We start from the raw sequence: 19,062 nt of genomic DNA, 5'->3' as shown, positions 1-19,062 counted from the left end.
AATTTAATGCTATTCTGAGATGCAGGTTGGTGCTAATTTTGCAGCACAAGGGGGACCTACACAATATTAGGCAGGTGATTTTAATGTTGTGGCTGATCGGTATATACATGAAAGGAAATCTGATGTGGAATCTTTCTCTTGTGCATGTTGTAGTCTAATGGTTTAGGATGTCTCTACCAACAGTTCTGTTACTTTTTGGATAAATACATTGTATTCCTTACTATCAAGTTATTGCCATTGAGAAATAGCCTGATAATTAATCATGCCTGTTTTACTGGATTTCCTGTAGCTTATTGTGTTATATGGGATCACTTAAAGCTATGCGTTGATCATGGGATGTGAATTGATAAGCACCATGCAGCTCTAAATCCCTTGACTCCCATCATCCATAACACTTTTGAGAGGTTTGATGGGATGAAGGAGTGTGTGTCTGTAATGAGGTGTGCATGTGTAGGTCATGTGACTGAAAAATCATCCGCACATGTGCAGAATACCGACAAAATCTAGTCAGGTCATTGAAAGAAATCGATGCTCTTCTGTGGGTTTAATTCAGCCCTTGACATTTTTCTTTTTCTTTCTTTTTTCCCCTTCTTTCTTTACTCTCAGGCTTTGACAGGAATTGAATGACCCGCCAGGAATGAACGGGTAATCAATTTATAAGAGCCTTAATGTATGTATCCCCATCCAATCTTAATTAATACAAACGGAGACAGCTGCTGTAATATCTACACTGATCTGCTATAGGATGATGGGAAAAGAAGTGTGTCACAGGGTTTACATGGACCCATTCAGAATGTGCAGCATGTTCATATAGGCTATGCCCTAATTTCCCTCTATTTTGCATTATTTTTCACCTCTCTCATTTACAGTGACAGTCATGTCTGTAGGACACATAGGTGTGATTAACAATGGGGCTTGGAATCAGGGATTACTGTATGTGTGAAATACATTTCTATTTGAAACGTCACTTTAGTGCTAGACCAACATCTATGATTAAAGTTCATTCTCTTATCCTTCGATATTTTTCTGCAAAAACTAAAAGAACGCAAGTAGTTATGTAGCAATTTACATAAGGCAACATATATTACAAGGACAGTCGCAGTGGAGCAAGCTGGGTTTAAGTGCCTTGCTCAAGGCCACAATGATGATAGCCGACATGAAGCACATTTTTTAGCTTAATTTTTTTTTTTTCTGTGTATCAGGCTGATACTTTGCGACTTTTCCTAATCTTACAAGAACTTGTTTTTAAACAAAATTTCATTTTGATAACATGCTTTAAAAAAAAAAAAAAAAAAAAAATTCACCAAATAATACATTATATTTTGCTTTGTTTCTCACCAAACCTTATTGTATGCTTTCATAACAATCATGAGTCTCATGGAATAATTTATTAGTCTTCTGAATTATACTTTTGCATTCTTTTGAAGCTTGAAGAAGTAGTCACCATAAACTGCCATTGTATGACATCACTGAGCACAATTGTTTTTTCACAGTTTCTCCCTTTGTGTTAAGAAAAAGAAAGAAAGTCATATATGGTTATAACAACATAGAGGTGAGTAAACAATGACTGCATTTTAATTTTGGGGTGAACTATCCCTTTAAAGAAATTGAAGGAAAAGCAATAGACCAGTTGTGAAACTACTATTATTTTTACACATAAAGCATTAGGTTCACTGTGACCCTAAATATAAAGGATGCAAAATCAGATTCAACAGAACATGAAGGTTAAAAAAGACCCTATTTAACCTAGTATAAATTTCAAATGTCATTGCAGAGTTTATAGATTGAATAAGTTGTCCCGTGCTTTTTTAAAGATATCCCAACTGCCAAGCCATATCACCCTGTCCCACTGTCTGATATTTAGGAGGATTTGATAAGAGAAAAGCCCCTTGTACAACTCCCCTGATGCTCCTCTACGGATATATGAATTGATTTCAGGATCACCGTGCTGCCGGTAAACAAAACCCACGAGAAGAGCACTACATCATGTCCAATCAAACATGTCTTTTACCTCACTAGCTTGTGCTTCTTATTGAGTGTTTTTTATTTTTTATTATTTATATATTTATTGAGAGAGAGTGTGTTCTGGCTGAGCAGGCCTGAGACTGGAGCACTGGGGAATGATGGGTGATGAGGGGTGAGTGGGTGCAGAGTTAAGGCTGAGCCTCATTGATCAAATGATTGAGGGCTCGTGAGTTCTCAGAGACAGAGGAATATCCACCCGCTGGCAGCCACATGATAAATAGAACAGATCTTTTTTACCACAGGCGGGACAGAAGAACATGAAAGTACAACAAGAACAAGAAATGCTAATGGGTGTTTGTTCAAATAAAGCCACTCTTGTGTCCAAGGCATTGATTTTTATTAAAACAAAAATGTTTATATAAACTTGTAAACTTTTTTACCATGGCTTCATAATTTACTTATGCTTCAAATTAGGGTACAACGGGGCTAAAGAGCACACATTGTGTGTGTGTGTGTGTGTGTGTGTGTGTGTGCGTGTGTGTGTGTGTGTGTTTGTTCAGCTTTAGCATTAAATTATGCTTTAGTTTGACAAAGAGTCTGCAATTTTAAAATGTCATTTTGAACCACTAAATGTGATTAAAACATAACACATAATTTGAAAAGTAAATTACATTTGTTGGTTCAGAAAAATGACAAATAAAATAAACGATGTATATATAGGGGCTAAGTGTATGCCACTAAATGTGTGTTGTTATGTTGGTATTTGGACCAAAAACACTCAGTAATGCTCATTTGTTTTGGCTGATCAGATTCTTAGCTATTTGGATGAGACCATCTTATGACATGTCCTATGATACTATGAGTATTGATGCTAGGGTTGCCAAGTTTTTGTCACACAAATACGAGGTGCTTGAGCATTGTGAGCACTTCTATACAAAACAGTATCCCCTTTGAGCATTTCACAGTCCATTCGGGGATGGGCGGTTCCCCCTTTAGCATTTTTCTGCTACAATATTGGACACAATGCCTTCAGTCCAGAACATTTCACTGTCCTCTATAATTAGGTAGAATAGGCATCCCATATGGGACGTCTTCATTTTGGACAAAATACGGGATGTCCCAACTATTACAGGACAGTTGACAACCCTAACTGAGGGCTGAAAATGTATGTGGCTCAAATCTCAGCAATAAAATTTAAATATCAATGATATTATCCACAGGATTTCTATTTTTTTTGTCTTTCTGAATCTGCTACTGAATGGTTCATGCAGAGGTCTCTTATTTATTAGACCCCTTAGATCTGGCCAAATGGATTTTGAATAACATTGCAATTTTAGGATAGGTAATTAAATTGCATGTTTTGGTCATGTCGAATCTCACATTGCTCACCAACTTCATTGGTGCCCTCTCAAAAAAGTAGGTGCGAGAAGCCCCTGGGTGCATGCGCTACTTTTCAATCTTATAATTGTCCAATAATTTTGCAGTTCCAAGTGATTCAGCCTTAGAAATTGTATTTCTAACAATTCACTCTTGGCAACATCTACTGTAAACCATTGCTGATGTGCAGGAATCCATTATTTGATGTGCAAGAAGATACAATAAATAGTTAAAGCAAAGAATAGACTATTTGTGCTGATCTAATCACTGTCTTTGGTAAGGACACCCATGGTGTTTCTTGATCCTAAAATGTGCTTAGAACAGTGGTGCTTCATAAACAAATTATCTGTGTCAGCAATATATTTGCAGGTGTGTAATCAAGGCATATTAGAATAAGCAAACAGCTAAAGTAAAAATAATGAAAGCAGACTATTTTGAAACAGGTGTACCACATTGTCAAATAACACATAACTCACACACAATATCATCATTACATTTATTTATGTGAATGTAAACTAGCTGGCAAAATATTTCTTTTAAAGTGTAAATTTTATTTGTGGGAGGTTTTAGACAAAGTGCCCTGTTAACCTTAGAGTTTGAACTGTTCTATAGCTGTGATAATGTCTGTATCACATAGAGCTTATCTCAAGTCTTATTCTGACACTGGTATATTTGCAAAGGCCTCTGATGCAAACTGTGCCTTTGTTTGCAGATCGGCCCTCATCCACACACTCACGAAACCCCATCGCCTCCCCCAAATACTGGAACTTTTCTTGGATAGCAGAGGATGAGCTGACTTTCCCTGAGGACCCTGTATCAACTTCAGGTAAGTCACCTGCAATTAGTATCTTAAAGCTTCTTAAACTCTGCGGTCAGAGAGAATGCCAGCTCCTTGTAGGCAGTTAGTTGTCAGTCTCCATAAACATCCATGTCTCGTTCTCCACCCATTCATATAGCTTTTGACAGCCTGGTCTTGAACTTGCAGTAAGCAGTCATGAGAATCAAGCTGTAAGGATTACAAATGATGTAACACGCTAGACCGAAAATTATGTTTTAAAGAAAATAGCCCAGAAATTGTGTAAAGCTTCTCTAAATGCATTCAGATTTTATAGCTTAGTTGCATTCAGTGCTCTGTAATGTTTAAGTGATGTGCATCTCTGATAAATATAGCTCTAAAGTGTAATTTACAAAGTTTTTCCCATGTAGTCTTTGCAATATATGATCACATATGCTGTGAAATATACATAGATGGCAATGATTAAGGAGAGCAATATAGTGATATAAGTAAAGGTACTTTTGATTTAGACTGATCTCACAGGAAAAATACCTTCAAGAGGTCAAAATTTCTGTCTGCTTAAAATAAGTCTAAGCTTTCCAAATTTTGCAAATGTCAAAATCTAGTCAATTTCACACTGTAATAAATGTTTTTGTGGTAATATGATTTGATAAGCAACAGCTGGGGAATTGTTAGAAATGAGTTTGCATAGGGGGGCCTTGTTAGCTCAGTGGTAAAGATGCTGGCTACCACCCCTGGAGTTCGCTAGCTCGAATCCCAGGGCATGCTGAGTGACTCCAGCCAGGTCGCGGAGATAGCTGAGATTTGTCCTCCACCACCCAGATTGAAGCAAGTCACTACACCACCACGAGGGCTTAGAGCACATTGGGAATTGGGCATTCCAAATTGAAAAAAAAAAAAAAAGAAAAAAGAAATGAGTTTGCACATTTGTTTGCATGGATGAATAAATCACATCTACATATCACCTATGAGAGTGTGACTGAGAGATGATGCCTTTAATAAAACTCTTAATAAAAGAGTCTTGCTTAGATCAGCGAAACAAGTAGGTTACTATGTCAGATATCCTGCTGCGCTCCGACGGCAGTGAATGACTCTAAACAACCACAGTTTATGTCAGAGGTCAGGCTCTCTGCCATAATTTAGCTGTGTTGTTACCAAGAGCTGTCACATACAGCTGTTTATGCCACACTTCCTTTGACTGACATGTGGAGATTGAGGCTGGAGTGGCTGTGACTGGGGCTCTTTCAGGCTGGGTAATTAGTGTCCTTCTTCTGGCCATGCTCTCCTTGATTTATGTTTAGCATCAGAAACCTGACGACATCAGTCACCCATCAACATAATTCTGACAGTGGGGTGGTCTGGATTTTTAGGGTATAAAGGGCAAATTCACTAAACAGTTAAGCAACTTTTGCACATGGTATTTCTGCACAAAACCTGAATGCTGCCCTCTACACACATTCTCACTTTCAAAACTTATGTATTTTGGTTATTTCTGGCCGTCCAATATTTACAAAAAGAAATCAGCTCGAGGATACAGAAGTCATGCCTATCGATTATGGAGTATGACATTGCCATTTTAGATCTAATCTGTGAAGCAAAACAGCCACTTAGTCTTGAATTCACAAATGAACGCAGTGCCGCTCTGATGTCACAACAATGTCACCGCATCCACTCTCACTGCTGTGCAAGATCACCTCAATCTCCATGGAAAAATAATTTTGAATCGATCCAGAAAGCTGAATGGACCCAACCATAATATGGTGTGCAAAGCTTCAATCTTCTCCCGGCAGCAGAAATTTTCAAATTCTTTTAAATATGGCTGCAGGGACAGGCAAACATGTCAGCTCAGCTGAGCCCTGTTTTATGAGTGGGTGGATGATAGTGATATTATAAAGACAATTTAAAATTTATTTTTTAAAACATTGACATTATAAATAATAAAAAAAAATAAAACAATGTAATTATTGGCTTTTATGCTGTCTTTGTATTAAGTAGACAGCTTGTCGTATATATATATTATTTTTTTTATTTTTTTTTTTTTAAATAGTGGAAATAGGAAATTTTGGGATTACTCACAATAGCTTCATTCATCCCTTATGAAAATGTACAATGGTTTTACTAAAGAAACCACATTTTAACCATTATATTCATAGCAAAACCATAGTAATACAAATTCTTCCAAAAAAATAAATAAACATGGATACTACAGTATTACTATAGTCACACTATGGTTAATTTGTTAAAACCATGGTTTCCACCCAAAACAAACATGCCTTTACCAAAATTAACCATAGTTCCATTTCTAGTCAGTTCTCTGTACATAATGTCAGGAGACTGACGCTTGGGGTGCTCCCAAAAGCCCCATTCTCTCTGAATGGTTTTCCTTTATGCCAATTTCATTGGCAGATATTATTTGAAGTCCTGCATCTCATGCTCAGCACACAAATATAAGGCACGCCGAATGACAGCTTCCTCAGAACTTCTCTTTCAGAGTTGAGAATGGATCTCTCTCTACGGATCACGCCCTTCTACATTCGTTGATAGTTGGGAACAGAGTTCAGCTTTTCTCCTGCCTAGCAATGCAAGATTTTTGCCTACGAGGTTCAGTAGAAAGATCTTCTGTTCCCTGCGTGCCCGATGAAAAGTGTATCATAACATTTATTATTGTTTTTTGTGTGTTTTTACTAACAGAAAAAATAAATAAATAAATAAAATGATATATATATATATATAGAGAGAGAGAGAGAGAGAGAGAGAGAGAGAGAGAGAGAGAGTGACACTGTGATATATACATCCTTTTAAGGATGGAATATCACAAGTGTATTCCATGTGGTAGGCGCATCCCTCAGCAGGACAGGCATGATCGCTGTCTTTCATGCCTGGGCAGCGCCCATGCTGAAGCAGCGTTCGATGATACACAATGTGCTCACTGCGAACGCATGAGCATCAAGACACTATGTTCACGGTTGTCGTTCTTCTTGGAGGATGCCACCTTGTCTACAGTCACAGGTGGGTGGTGCGCAAGGCTCAGACTTTGAGCATGGAAAATTTTTTGGAAAGTCTTCTGCCAGTGTAAGCTTTGCAGGCTTCCTGCTCTCCAGCGTTTTCACCCATGGAATATGCCCACGAAAATCCCTCTGTTGAGATGGACGTTTTGATTTCGTTTGGCATACCTCCAGATGAGGATGTGGTGTCTATCGCGGCGTCTGAAGGTGAAGCATGGTACCGTTTGGCTGATGATCTGACTGATTGTCCCGCAAGCCAGACAGCCAAGAGTTAACAGATCAGAAGACGAACTGATACACTTTCTATCCAGGGCAGTCAAGGAGCTAGTGCTCAAATGGTCTCCTCCATCCAAGCCTGAGCATTCACATCTGGACGAATGGTATCTGAACGTTGGTCGCTGTCAAGCCGCTCCACAGGTAGAAGAAGCGATTGCGGCACATTTATGTCCCCCGCATTGGCACCTGGCTGGAATAAGCACCCTTCACTTCCGTCCAAACCATGTAGACTTTCATCTGTTCTCGCGGCCTCGTCATACGCGGCCTCAGGAAAAGACATGAAGGTTTTGTATATCTTTCAGGTGAAAATCCTGAGGGACATGGACGATCGTGGTTCCAACCTTGCATTCTTCAAGGATCTTGCATTACGTAATCTTACCAAGATTACTGCCCAGGCCATCGTGAGATCGATGTGAAGTATGGTGTCACTTGAGCAGCATCTCTGGTTAAACTTGTCAGAGATGCGCAAGGCAGACAATGTAAGACATCTCGATGCTACGGTGTCACAGCTGGGCTTGTTTGGAGATGCAATTGACGCTTTCTCCGAAAAGTTCAGACTACATTGAAGCATTTCCTGCTGATTCGTGCTGCAGCCGCAGGTAAGCTGCTTTGTGCACAATCTTCATCAGGGCCCTGCCAAAACCAGTACTCCTTCGGCCTCAGCCCCGTCAAGTGGACACCGAGCCAGTGGTGAGGTCACAGTGCCCATGGCCGAGATGCAAGACGCCGCTACCAGGCCCTTGCTATGGTGGGAAGAACCCCCCAGGCCAGCAGAAGTGCTTGTTACGATGTCAGTTCAGCAAAGAGCCACTGTTTGCTCCGGCCCAGAAGTAGGCTCGGTTCATGTCTCTTCTCCCCGCAACCACTGCCGGGAGAGATTCAAATTCATGTGCAAACATAAAAATTAAATGTATGCATCATGAAGCTGTTGCATACTCAAAAAAGGGCTCTTTTTCTCACCATGCTGCAGACAAATCTCCCATATGTTCATGGCTAGAAACCAAGATTTTATGCACTCTCGTGCTCTATGCAGATGCCTGGAATACATTTCCAAATGGGTTCTCAAAACCATATAGAACAGTTATACAATCCAGTTTGCGGCTGCTTTGCTTAAACGCCATTCTGTCCTCCACAATTTCAGTGCAGGACACGCTGATACTTCACTCAGTGGTGAAGAACCTCCTTACCAAAGAGGCAATAGAGATTGATCCTCTGAGTGAAGCCCAGAGAGGTTTTTAAAGCCATTACATTCTGATTCGAAGAAAGACTTCAGCCTGCGGACAATCTTAGATTTGCGTCAACTGAATTGGTCCCTAGTAAGGTTTCCTTTCAGTATGATTACGCAGAGACCGATCATCACGCACATCCACGAGAACTATTGGTTTATGTCCCTGGACATGAAAGACGCGTACTTTTATGTTCACATTTACCCTTGACACAGGCCATTTTTGAGATTTGCCTTCGAGGGGATCTCATATCAATTCAAGGTCCTCCCATTCGGGTTGTGTTTGGCTCCCCGCACATTCACAAAATGTGCAGACGCAGTACTTGCCCCCATCAAAATGCAGGGCATACACATCCTGAATTACCTGGATGACTGGCGAATTTGAGCAAAGTCAGAGGCTCAGTGTTACAAGCACAAAGACATCTTGCTTGCACATCTCAAGCATCGTCCCAGACTCTTCCCCACTTAGGTGTGGATGCAGACTTTTTGCAAACATTCTACTAAATTCTTGTATGAGTGATATGCCAGATGATGGGAAATAGAGCACAGAGATTAATGGAGGTTTTGTCGCCAGCTCAAGTCTTACATGCCTCCTCTTCTCCATTTCAAGCGGCTTCGCCTGTTCAATATAGACGTGACGATCTGCGCCCCAAAATTGGTGCGCATGATATGATCACATTCAGTAGAGACAAGGTGGATGCTATATTGCTGGATGCTGGGCTTTTATTAGTTAGAGGTGCAGGGCTTGACATTAACTTTTTGGCTCACCAGCCACTGTGGCCCCTCAGCATTCTCACTAGCCAAAATCCCCTTCCCCACAAAAAGTGATAAAACTAACTGGAGACTGTTCCCGCATGCATTTGTTTTGCACATTTTATTTGAACAAGAATGACAGGACTTCAGTAGGACACAAGCCTAATGATTTAAGTCACCTTTAGAATATTTGAAGGCCAACATAACCAGTTAGAACAGGAGGAAACTGTGTCAATAATTTGTCCATTTGTCCATGGAAGTCCAGGTTTTAACCCCTTTTAACCCATTTAACCAAAAGGAGATGTTAGGTAGAATAAATTCAGTCACCATTCATTATCATTGCACCTTTGTCCATAAATAGAAAAATGTATCATGGAAGAAAGAAATTCCTATGGGTTTGGATCAAGATAAAGATGAGTGTATGGTGACAGAATAATTATTAATAATAAAATGATTATAATAGAAGTCTTATAGATTCACCCTAATCCATTTGAAATGCATCTATACCAGTTACCAATTAGTGTTACTTCAGTAGAATAATTTTAGTTTGGATGATGAAAAAAACAAAAAAACTTAATCGATGTTGGTGCATGGCACTGTTGTCTCTTTACCTTGTCAGTTTGAGAGGTTTAACTTCATCCAAATAGCATGTTAAAGTAGAAGATTCTCAGTAGAATTCAACTGGGTCACATACGTTTTGTGGTCTCTGCTGGCTGCCGTGCTATCGAGTGAAACCCAACTGAATCACTCAAGTTTCACTCTGCGCTGTGACTGTCATAGGACGGTGGGCTGTGGCCCATACTGGATACTCATAAGTCTATCATCCAAGGTGGTTCCTCAGAGACCGCTGGACTGCTTCGTGTCAATCGATTTGAAAGATTTACTTTTATGTGCAGAAAACCCATTGCTCTCTTGAGATTCACCTTCAAGGGGACTGCATTCCAGTTCAAGCTCTTACCCTTTGAGTTGTCCCTGGCCCCTGGAACATCTACATAATTTGCTGATGCAGCACTTGCTCCACTGAGGCTGAGTGGCAACAATGTCGATTTCCTCTTTGATTGGTTGCTGGTAGCTCAATTGGAGGTACATGTGTGAAAGTACAGTGACCTGTTGCTTGTGCATTTGGTGCAGTTGGGCCTAGGGGTCAACTGGACAAAGAGCGTTTTGGTGCCTGGTCAGCAAGTTTCCTTCTTAGTAATGAAACTTGACTTGGTAACCATGTTGGCACACCTGAACGACAAATGCGTTCAGTCCATTGATAAGGTTCAAGCTGGGGAGAACCCTACCGTTGTGTCAGTTCCATTGAGCGCTTGGTTTGATGGTCAAAGGTGGCTATGAAGAGACCTCTCCAATGCTGGCTCAAATTGAGGGATGACAACATGGTCATCTTTGCCTCTCAGTGATGCTTCGCTATCTTGCCATGTTCCCTATTTGGAGAATGCCCGAATTTTGTTGAGAAAGTGTGACACTCACCCAGATGGTCAGACACAAAGTTGTCACCGCGGACATGTCCAACACAAAGGAGTTGAGCGGAATTATTCGGAATCTTGTGAAGAAGTTCCTTGGAGGACCAGGTAAGTGAGTCTGAATTCTTTGTCGAGACCAGACAATGACTGACAGTAGAATGGGGTTTAAGTAGAGGAGCTGATTGACGCGGTGATGAGAGACAGGTGCAGGTGATTAGTAATCAGGAGAGAGTGAAGGTTGAGTGAATGTGGCAGAAGGGTCAGATGGGTCTGTGACATTACCCCCCCTCCATGGACCGCTCCAGAGGGGTGAGTTTCCTGATGCCATGGCCGATCCCGTCCACGTGGAGCTGGTCGGTTAGGGTGAGAATCGTGGAAGTCTGAGAGTAGGGTCGGGTCCAGGATGTCGTCTTGAGGAATCCAAGATCTTTCCTCAGGGCCGTAACCCTCCCAATCCACGAGGTATTCGAGACAACCCCTGTGGCATCGGGAGTCCAGGATGTTTCGGACTGTGTAGACCACTCCGTCTTCTAGTATAAGCGGCTGGGGGGGGGCTCATCGGAAAGATCAGGAGCACTGGAAGGACCTCCGGGCATCGGCATGGAACTTCTGGTGACGCAACGCTCGCTGCAAGTGGTGGTGAGCTAAGTCTTTCTCTTTCTCTAAACCAATGGTCGACAGATGGGACATCAGATGGCTCTCCAGACCAGGGGAAGAGAGGAGGTTGATGGCTGAGTATGCACTGGAAAGGTGTGAGGTTGGTAGAGGACTGAAGTAGGGAGTTTTGCACGTACTCTGCCCAGGAAAGGCAACGGCTCCAATGGTTCTGGCATTGGTGGCAGAAGGTTCTGAGGAAGCGGCTGATCTCTTGGATCTTCCTTTCTGTCTGCCCATTGCTCTAGGCTGACGGTCAATCCCAAGAGAGAAAAGAAAGCCCTCCAGACTCTGGAGATGAACTGGGAACCTCGGTCGGAGATTATGTCTTCAGAAATGCCATAATTTCGGAACACGTGGTTAAATAGCGCCTCTGCAGTCTCTAGGGCAGTGGGAAGTCCCTTGAGAGGGACTAATTTGCAGGCTTTGGAAAAGCGATCCACGGTAACCAAAACACAGGTGTATCCCTCAGAGGAAGGCAGATCAGAGATAAAATCAACCCCTAGATGTGACCAGGGTTGGCGTGGGACAGGCAGCGGAAGAAGTTTACCGGTAGGAAGTTGTCGTGGAGTTTTAGATATTGCACACTCCAGATATCCCTGGACGAACCTTTGGATATCTTTATCCATGTGTGGCCACCAGAACCGGTCCTGGACAAGCGAGAGGGTCCTATTGGTCCCAGGGTGGCCAGTGCCTAAGGAGGAGTGTACGTAGTCAATGAGTGGTAAGCGTTGGGAGGAAGGGACATAAGTTTTGTTGGCGGGGCACCCCGACAGAGCTGGTTCAGTGGCGGTGGCTTTGTGAATGCTATCATCCAGGGACCATCGGATGGGACTTACTACGACGTGAGGAGGGAGAATGGTGTTAGGTTCCTCGGGACTCTCCTCAGGGGTGTAGAGGCGGGAAAGGGCATCCGCATTGGAATTCTTATTACCTGGACGATAGGAGATGGTGAAATTGAATCGCGTGAAGAAGACGGCCCATCATACCTGGCGGGGGTTGAGGCGATGAGCCTCTCTGAGGTACTCAAGATTCTTGTGGTCAGTTAGCACTAAAAAGGGATGTTGAGCCCCCTCTAACCAATGCCGCCACTCCTCCAGGGCCAATTTGATAGCCAGGAACTCTCGGTTTCCGATGTCGTAATTTTGCTCCACCAGGGAGAGCTTTCTGGAGAAAAAGGCACATGGGCGAAGTAGAGATGGTTTCTCCTGCTGCTGAGAAAGAACAGCTCCTATGCCGTACGTGGAGGCGTCAGCTTCCACTACAAATGGTTTATTAGAATCTGGATGTACAAAAAGTGGGGCTGAGATGAAAGCATCCTTAAGGAGTTGGAAGGCGTGTGAAGCCTCTGGGTTCCATGATAGTGTTTTGGGTTTGGATCTGAGGAGGGAGGTTAAAGGAGTAGAGAGGGTACTGTAACGTCTGTGTAAGATCAGTGATGGCTAATTACACTTTGTTTGAAAAAAACTTTGTTTGAAAAAAAAACCTTTTAGCCTTTTGACATTTGCATATAAATTACTGACCTGGTCTCCACGTTTACATTTATATGGGTGCTAAATTGCAGATGGTCTTTATCACTATCAAAAGGATGCTAAAACAGGTCTCCTCTGAAGTGTCTCCATCAAGCTTCAAACACATTCCACAGAAAGGGAGGTGACTCCCCCCCGTGCCAGGCACCAGAGCAGTTGTCTGTCTCCAGTAATTCCAATACACGTCTCACACACACACCTAAAGACATTTTCTCTATTTTAGGCCATAGTAAGCAGTTATAAATGTATCTGCTATATGCATGTGTTGTATGTATATTCCCCTATCGTATTAACTTAGTTAAAACCCTTTACTTGTATTAGTTAGACGTTAAATGCCTATATTCAAGTGTATGAGTGTATCTCTGCTTTAATATCGTCTGGAGGTTACCTTCTTGGTATCAAAATGATCTTCCCTTTATTTCTCACACAATAATGTACACCATGTGATCGTGAAATGCATCGAACAATTCTTACTATGTTTTGAATTAAAAGCTGCACTAGCGGTCCAGATCAGCAATAAAATGCGAATGGGCCATAAACGGAGACAAAGGATGTTTCTCCCGCTCAAAATGCATGCCTCTGATTGGCCACTCCACCCACAAAATGGGTGCGGCAATGAACTATCAAAACTCCAGAGCGCAAAGAAATCATCACTCAAAACTTCTTCTTCTTGAGACCAACCCACTCCAAAACTCTCTCTTGAGTTTAACCTTCTGGCAGTGTTTACCTTCAAGTAACTTTGTGGATTTCCTGTGGACTTCTTCAACTCACTCCTAAAGAAATCGTCGAGAACCTCGTCTACCGCATCAAGACTCTTATTCAGCAACAAACCAATGCAAGTAACCATTTACAACTGATTAGATGCGCGTTTAAGTTTGAACCCCTTTTAAGGTGAATTGTGCCTCTGATGATTCTCATTTAGGTTGTGGTTAACTGACGTGAAATATTGCCATTCTGTGCTTTGCTCTCTCTCTCTTTTTCTTACTATTCCTTCATTCTATATATGTATGTTTTGCTTAGTTTGTTTGTATGTTAGTTATAGTTTCATTTATTAAATCCCTTATATTCACAATTGATTGTCTCTGTGTTCCGCTCATAATTCAAAGTCACTGAATGCTGCTCCTTGCTACATGCTAAACTACTGCTAGCACTGTATAAGTAGGAAGGCCATTGTTCCTTGGCCAGGAAAGTAATCTTCCAAGAATTGATAAATAATTATATTGTCTGCTCGCTGGACGGACAGATCAGGTAATTGTAATATCGATTCTGCTACAGTTAATTCTAAGATCTAATCTAAATATTTATTATTAATTATAACCAGTTATAATTAATTATAAATAATTCCCTTTTAAGCTAATTTGCTACATATATTAATGGTGGAGAATGCGGGCACATTCAAACTTTGTTTGTGAGAAAACTCAGTATCAATTTATTTGTGTTTTTGTATTATGCGCGCTCAGAGTGAGACAAGCCACAACGCGGACTCACTCTTTTGATTGGATGGTTAAAGCCACCTCCAGTACTGTATTTTTAACAGCCTCTATTTGTCTAACATTTAGTCACTGTTAATTGAAATTGTAAAAGTAAACTGCAGTTCATAATATTAAAATCGTTCTGTAAAGACGAAGAAACCTCTTTACAGTACATTTTAATATAATCAAAATCGCCTGTTGGAACGAAGAAAACTTCCTTCATTGCGATAAAGATGGATTTGAGCGATGCTCCTCTTATCATCTTTTAAAGGCCTTAGGTGATTGTATCGCTAGACTGAAGTTATTTGTGTTGCAAATTTCATTCAACTAGATGATCGTGACTCTCTCGGGTTAACCATTAACGTACGAATGGGTGCCTAATTCAAATCTAATCATATCTAATTGGTATGTAAATGAGAGTTTTAAAAACCTTGATCAAGTGACAATTTGTGTAACAACAGCGAAGAAATCCTGTTCGTTCATAATTGATAACTTGTGTAATAACAGCGAAGAAATCCTGTTATAATTGATAATTTGTGTAACGACAGCGAAGAAATCCTGTCATTCATAATTGATAACTTGTGTAATAACAGCGAAGAAATCCTGTTATAATTGATAATTTGTGTAACGACAGCGAAGAAATCCTGTCGTTCATAATTGATAACTTGTGTAATAACAGCGAAGAAATCCTGTTATTATAATTGTTATTGTGTAACAGGCAGCGAAGAAACCCTGCCACACACCTTTGTGCAGTTAATTTGCACAAACTAAAATTCAGTTCGGATCAAATTGCATTGTACTTGTGATCGTTGCAGTAAATCAGCCGCTAGAGCGAGAGCAATCACACTAGACGTGCTCAGATTTAATCACAGTACCTTAGATTAACACTAGAGGGCAGTTTAGTTAAGTGTCTAGCACTTCTCAAATTTCATCTCTACTCTTTTGTTTTCCTCTGAACCTTGGGTGGCTCACCCACGCCACCTTGTGGCCATTCTCAGTAGGTTGGTTTTCCTTGGTTAGCCCTGTCATTGCATTTGAAAAACTTATTCCAATTCTTCCTTGGTTTGTTTTAATTTATTTTATTATCATAACTTTTATTCTTCTCCTTTTATTTTCTTATTTTGATTTTTAAATTTTATTTTTTTTATTTTATTTTAAAAAAAAAATGTTTTTTTATTTAAAAAAAAAAAATTTGTTTTTTAAATTTTTTTTTTGTTTTTTTTTTAATTTTTAATTTTTTTTATTTTTTTTATTTTTTATTTTTTTTATTTTTTTAAATTATTATTATCATTCTGTATTATACAGGCCTCTTTCTCTCTTGCCTTAGCCACCCACTTTAAAATTTAGTTCAAACAGTGTTTGAATTTAAATGTAAAATTAATCTCTGTATTCTAGCCATTTGTGTGCACCTATAGGTAACACTCCCTCTAGTGCTTAGTTGGTGAAGCGACGGTGGCCCCCACGGCGGATCACAGTGAGCTGCCACGGGATCCCGACTGGATCACCTCGAGCCATCACTAAGCCTAACCCATAGAATACTGACCCTTCCAACTAGCGAGACCCCAAAATCAGGTTTTTCCTCAACCTTTAAGAGACCTAACCTTTGAGAATCATCAGAGAAAGCCGAGTAATAGATTGACGACCCAAGCTGCCAAAGTCTTTAGATGATCACGCCGTCAACAATCTTTTGTTAGATCCTTTCCGGTGCCCCACAACAATTAGACTCACCTTGCCATTCACGGCTGAGATAACAGGTGCCAAGTCTACCCTCCGTTAACTGTTTGTATCCATCAAACAGACCGAGCATAGAACATAAAAATTACTATAATTGTAGCCTGCTAACGCTATAAGAACTTGCATTGGCCTGTGTGCTGTCCCTCCCCCTCTCTCCCTCTCTCTCTCTCCCTCTCTCTCTTCACCAGTGAGCCAACATGTATCGATCGTCCAGCCCTGATGCCCACTGGGATCGACTAGAGACCTGGCTGAGTGCCCTGACTAGCACACTTATTCCTGAAGCCACCGGGGACCTGCAGAACATGAGCCGGGAACAGCTCGACGACAACCTGAGCACCTTGATGGCCCACGATCCGACACAGGACTACAGCCACAAAGAGCTGGCCAAGATCGTCGGGTCACTGGCCCATAACCTCCTCGGCCAGGCAAAGCTGAGTGAAGCAAGCATCTCCCGCCGGGAACAGGAAGCAGCAGCGCTGAAGCTCCAGACTGAGGAAGCTCAGAGAAACTGGATGCGCGCTCAGAGTCAACTGGACCAGCTAACCTCGGAGACTCAGCACGAGCACAGGACAGCAGACGAAAAGGACCCAGAGCTGCAGGAGGAAGTAGAGAGACTCCAGAACACCCTGACTGATCTCCGTGTAGATACAGCACGACGAGAGCAGCAGGAAAAGGACACCAGAGAGGAGCTGAGTAAAAAACTCCAGCAAGCTGAGGCTCTCCTGAGGAGAGCAGAGACTGAACTTAAAGAAAGAGAAGCCAGGGCCAAGGCCCGTGAGGGCCACCTGCAAAGTGCCCGGGCTGAAGTCAGTGCCTTGGCCCAACAAAGAGACTATTTGAAAGAAGAACTTGACACAGTTCACCGAGAGCTTACACATTCATATAGACTGCCAAGTGACACTGAAAGGGAAATGCACACCACAGAATTTCCCCTAACCAGTAGACTGATACCTCCTAGACAAGAGAGCCCACTGCTCAAGACATCACCTGCCAGCATCCCAGAACCCCCAGCAACAGAAAGGGGGTGGGAGCCTTTCCAAAGGCTGTCTTCCAGTCACGGTGTGTCACCTAAAGAATTGGATAAGCTGGCTAGAAACATTCCCACTTTCACTCCAAGCCCTGCAGGAGGCCACGATGTGCACGACTATTTAAAAGGCATTGATTTTCACTTGCAAACTGTTGCCAATGTTACCACGCGAGACAGACTGTACCTGCTCAGAATCACCGCCAGCCGTGAAGTCCGGAGCTTTCTAGACCGACAGCCAGAAACAGTCAAAGTGGATTACCAGCAACTGCAGCAGGCTTTGATTAAAGAATTCTCTGACCCAGAATCAGAGCAAGGGCTGATTACGGCCATGGACCTTAAACAGGGCAGACAGGAAACCACGCAGTCTTTCTACAACAGGCTCAGACAAGCATACTTCGGAGCACAGAATGAGCCAGGAATGGAAGAAGAATTCAATTTCAAAACTCTGTTCCTCCGGAACCTGCACCCAACAGTGAGTCACCATTTGGGGGTTCTGGCTTGCCCACGGATTATGTCCACCCAACAGCTGTGAGACTTAAGCCATAAGGCCTATGCCAAACAAAGAACTGCTTCTGAAAAGATGGGAAAACCCCCCACAATCTATCCTGTCACTAATCAGAGTTCAGAACTTGCCCTAGAGGGCGCCGAGCCTCGCCACAGCAATTGGGTACATCCTGACACTCAGCCTTGCCTTTGTCCTGTTTAACAGAGTCAACGGGGTGCAAAGGTCCATGAACAGGTGCACTGCTGCCTTTTAACCTTCATGATCCACCTGCCATGTAACCATCAGGATCCAACTGCCATCCGGCCTTCACCACCCACCTGCCATTTAACCATCATGATCCACTGTTGTCTGATGATGTCTCAATTCAGAGCATCTTCAGACAAAAAGGGGGAGTCTGTAACGTCTGTGTAAGATCAGTGATGGCTAATTACACTTTGTTTGAAAAAAACTTTGTTTGAAAAAAAAACCTTTTAGCCTTTTGACATTTGCATATAAATTACTGACCTGGTCTCCACGTTTACATTTATATGGGTGCTAAATTGCAGATGGTCTTTATCACTATCAAAATGATGCTAAAACAGGTCTCCTCTGAAGTGTCTCCATCAAGCTTCAAACACATTCCACAGAAAGGGAGGTGACTCCCCCCCGTGCCAGGCACCAGAGCAGTTGTCTGTCTCCAGTAATTCCAATACACGTCTCACACACACACCTAAAGACATTTTCTCTATTTTAGGCCATAGTAAGCAGTTATAAATGTATCTGCTATATGCATGTGTTGTATGTATATTCCCCTATCGTATTAACTTAGTTAAAACCCTTTACTTGTATTAGTTAGACGTTAAATGCCTATATTCAAGTGTATGAGTGTATCTCTGCTTTAATATCGTCTGGAGGTTACCTTCTTGGTATCAAAATGATCTTCCCTTTATTTCTCACACAATAATGTACACCATGTGATCGTGAAATGCATCGAACAATTCTTACTATGTTTTGAATTAAAAGCTGCACTAGCGGTCCAGATCAGCAATAAAATGCGAATGGGCCATAAACGGAGACAAAGGATGTTTCTCCCGCTCAAAATGCATGCCTCTGATTGGCCACTCCACCCACAAAATGGGTGCGGCAATGAACTATCAAAACTCCAGAGCGCAAAGAAATCATCACTCAAAACTTCTTCTTCTTGAGACCAACCCACTCCAAAACTCTCTCTTGAGTTTAACCTTCTGGCAGTGTTTACCTTCAAGTAACTTTGTGGATTTCCTGTGGACTTCTTCAACT

At 41.8% G+C, this 19,062-nt stretch overlaps 1 protein-coding gene across 1 annotated transcript in view; it reads left to right on the top strand.

Annotated features, from left to right (window-relative positions):
• The window catches only part of LOC127455198 (ALK tyrosine kinase receptor), a 787,259-nt gene that overhangs the window by 281,573 nt on the left and 486,624 nt on the right, over positions 1 to 19,062 (top strand). The window contains exon 2 of the mRNA XM_051722881.1: positions 4,055 to 4,168. Within this exon, the coding sequence (XP_051578841.1) occupies positions 4,055 to 4,168 (114 nt within the window). The remainder of the gene's footprint in view (positions 1 to 4,054; positions 4,169 to 19,062) is intronic.

This window comes from Myxocyprinus asiaticus, chromosome 17 (genome assembly GCF_019703515.2).
Source record: "Myxocyprinus asiaticus isolate MX2 ecotype Aquarium Trade chromosome 17, UBuf_Myxa_2, whole genome shotgun sequence".
NCBI lineage: Eukaryota > Metazoa > Chordata > Actinopteri > Cypriniformes > Catostomidae > Myxocyprinus > Myxocyprinus asiaticus.
This window is presented reverse-complemented; position numbering and strand designations above follow the sequence as displayed.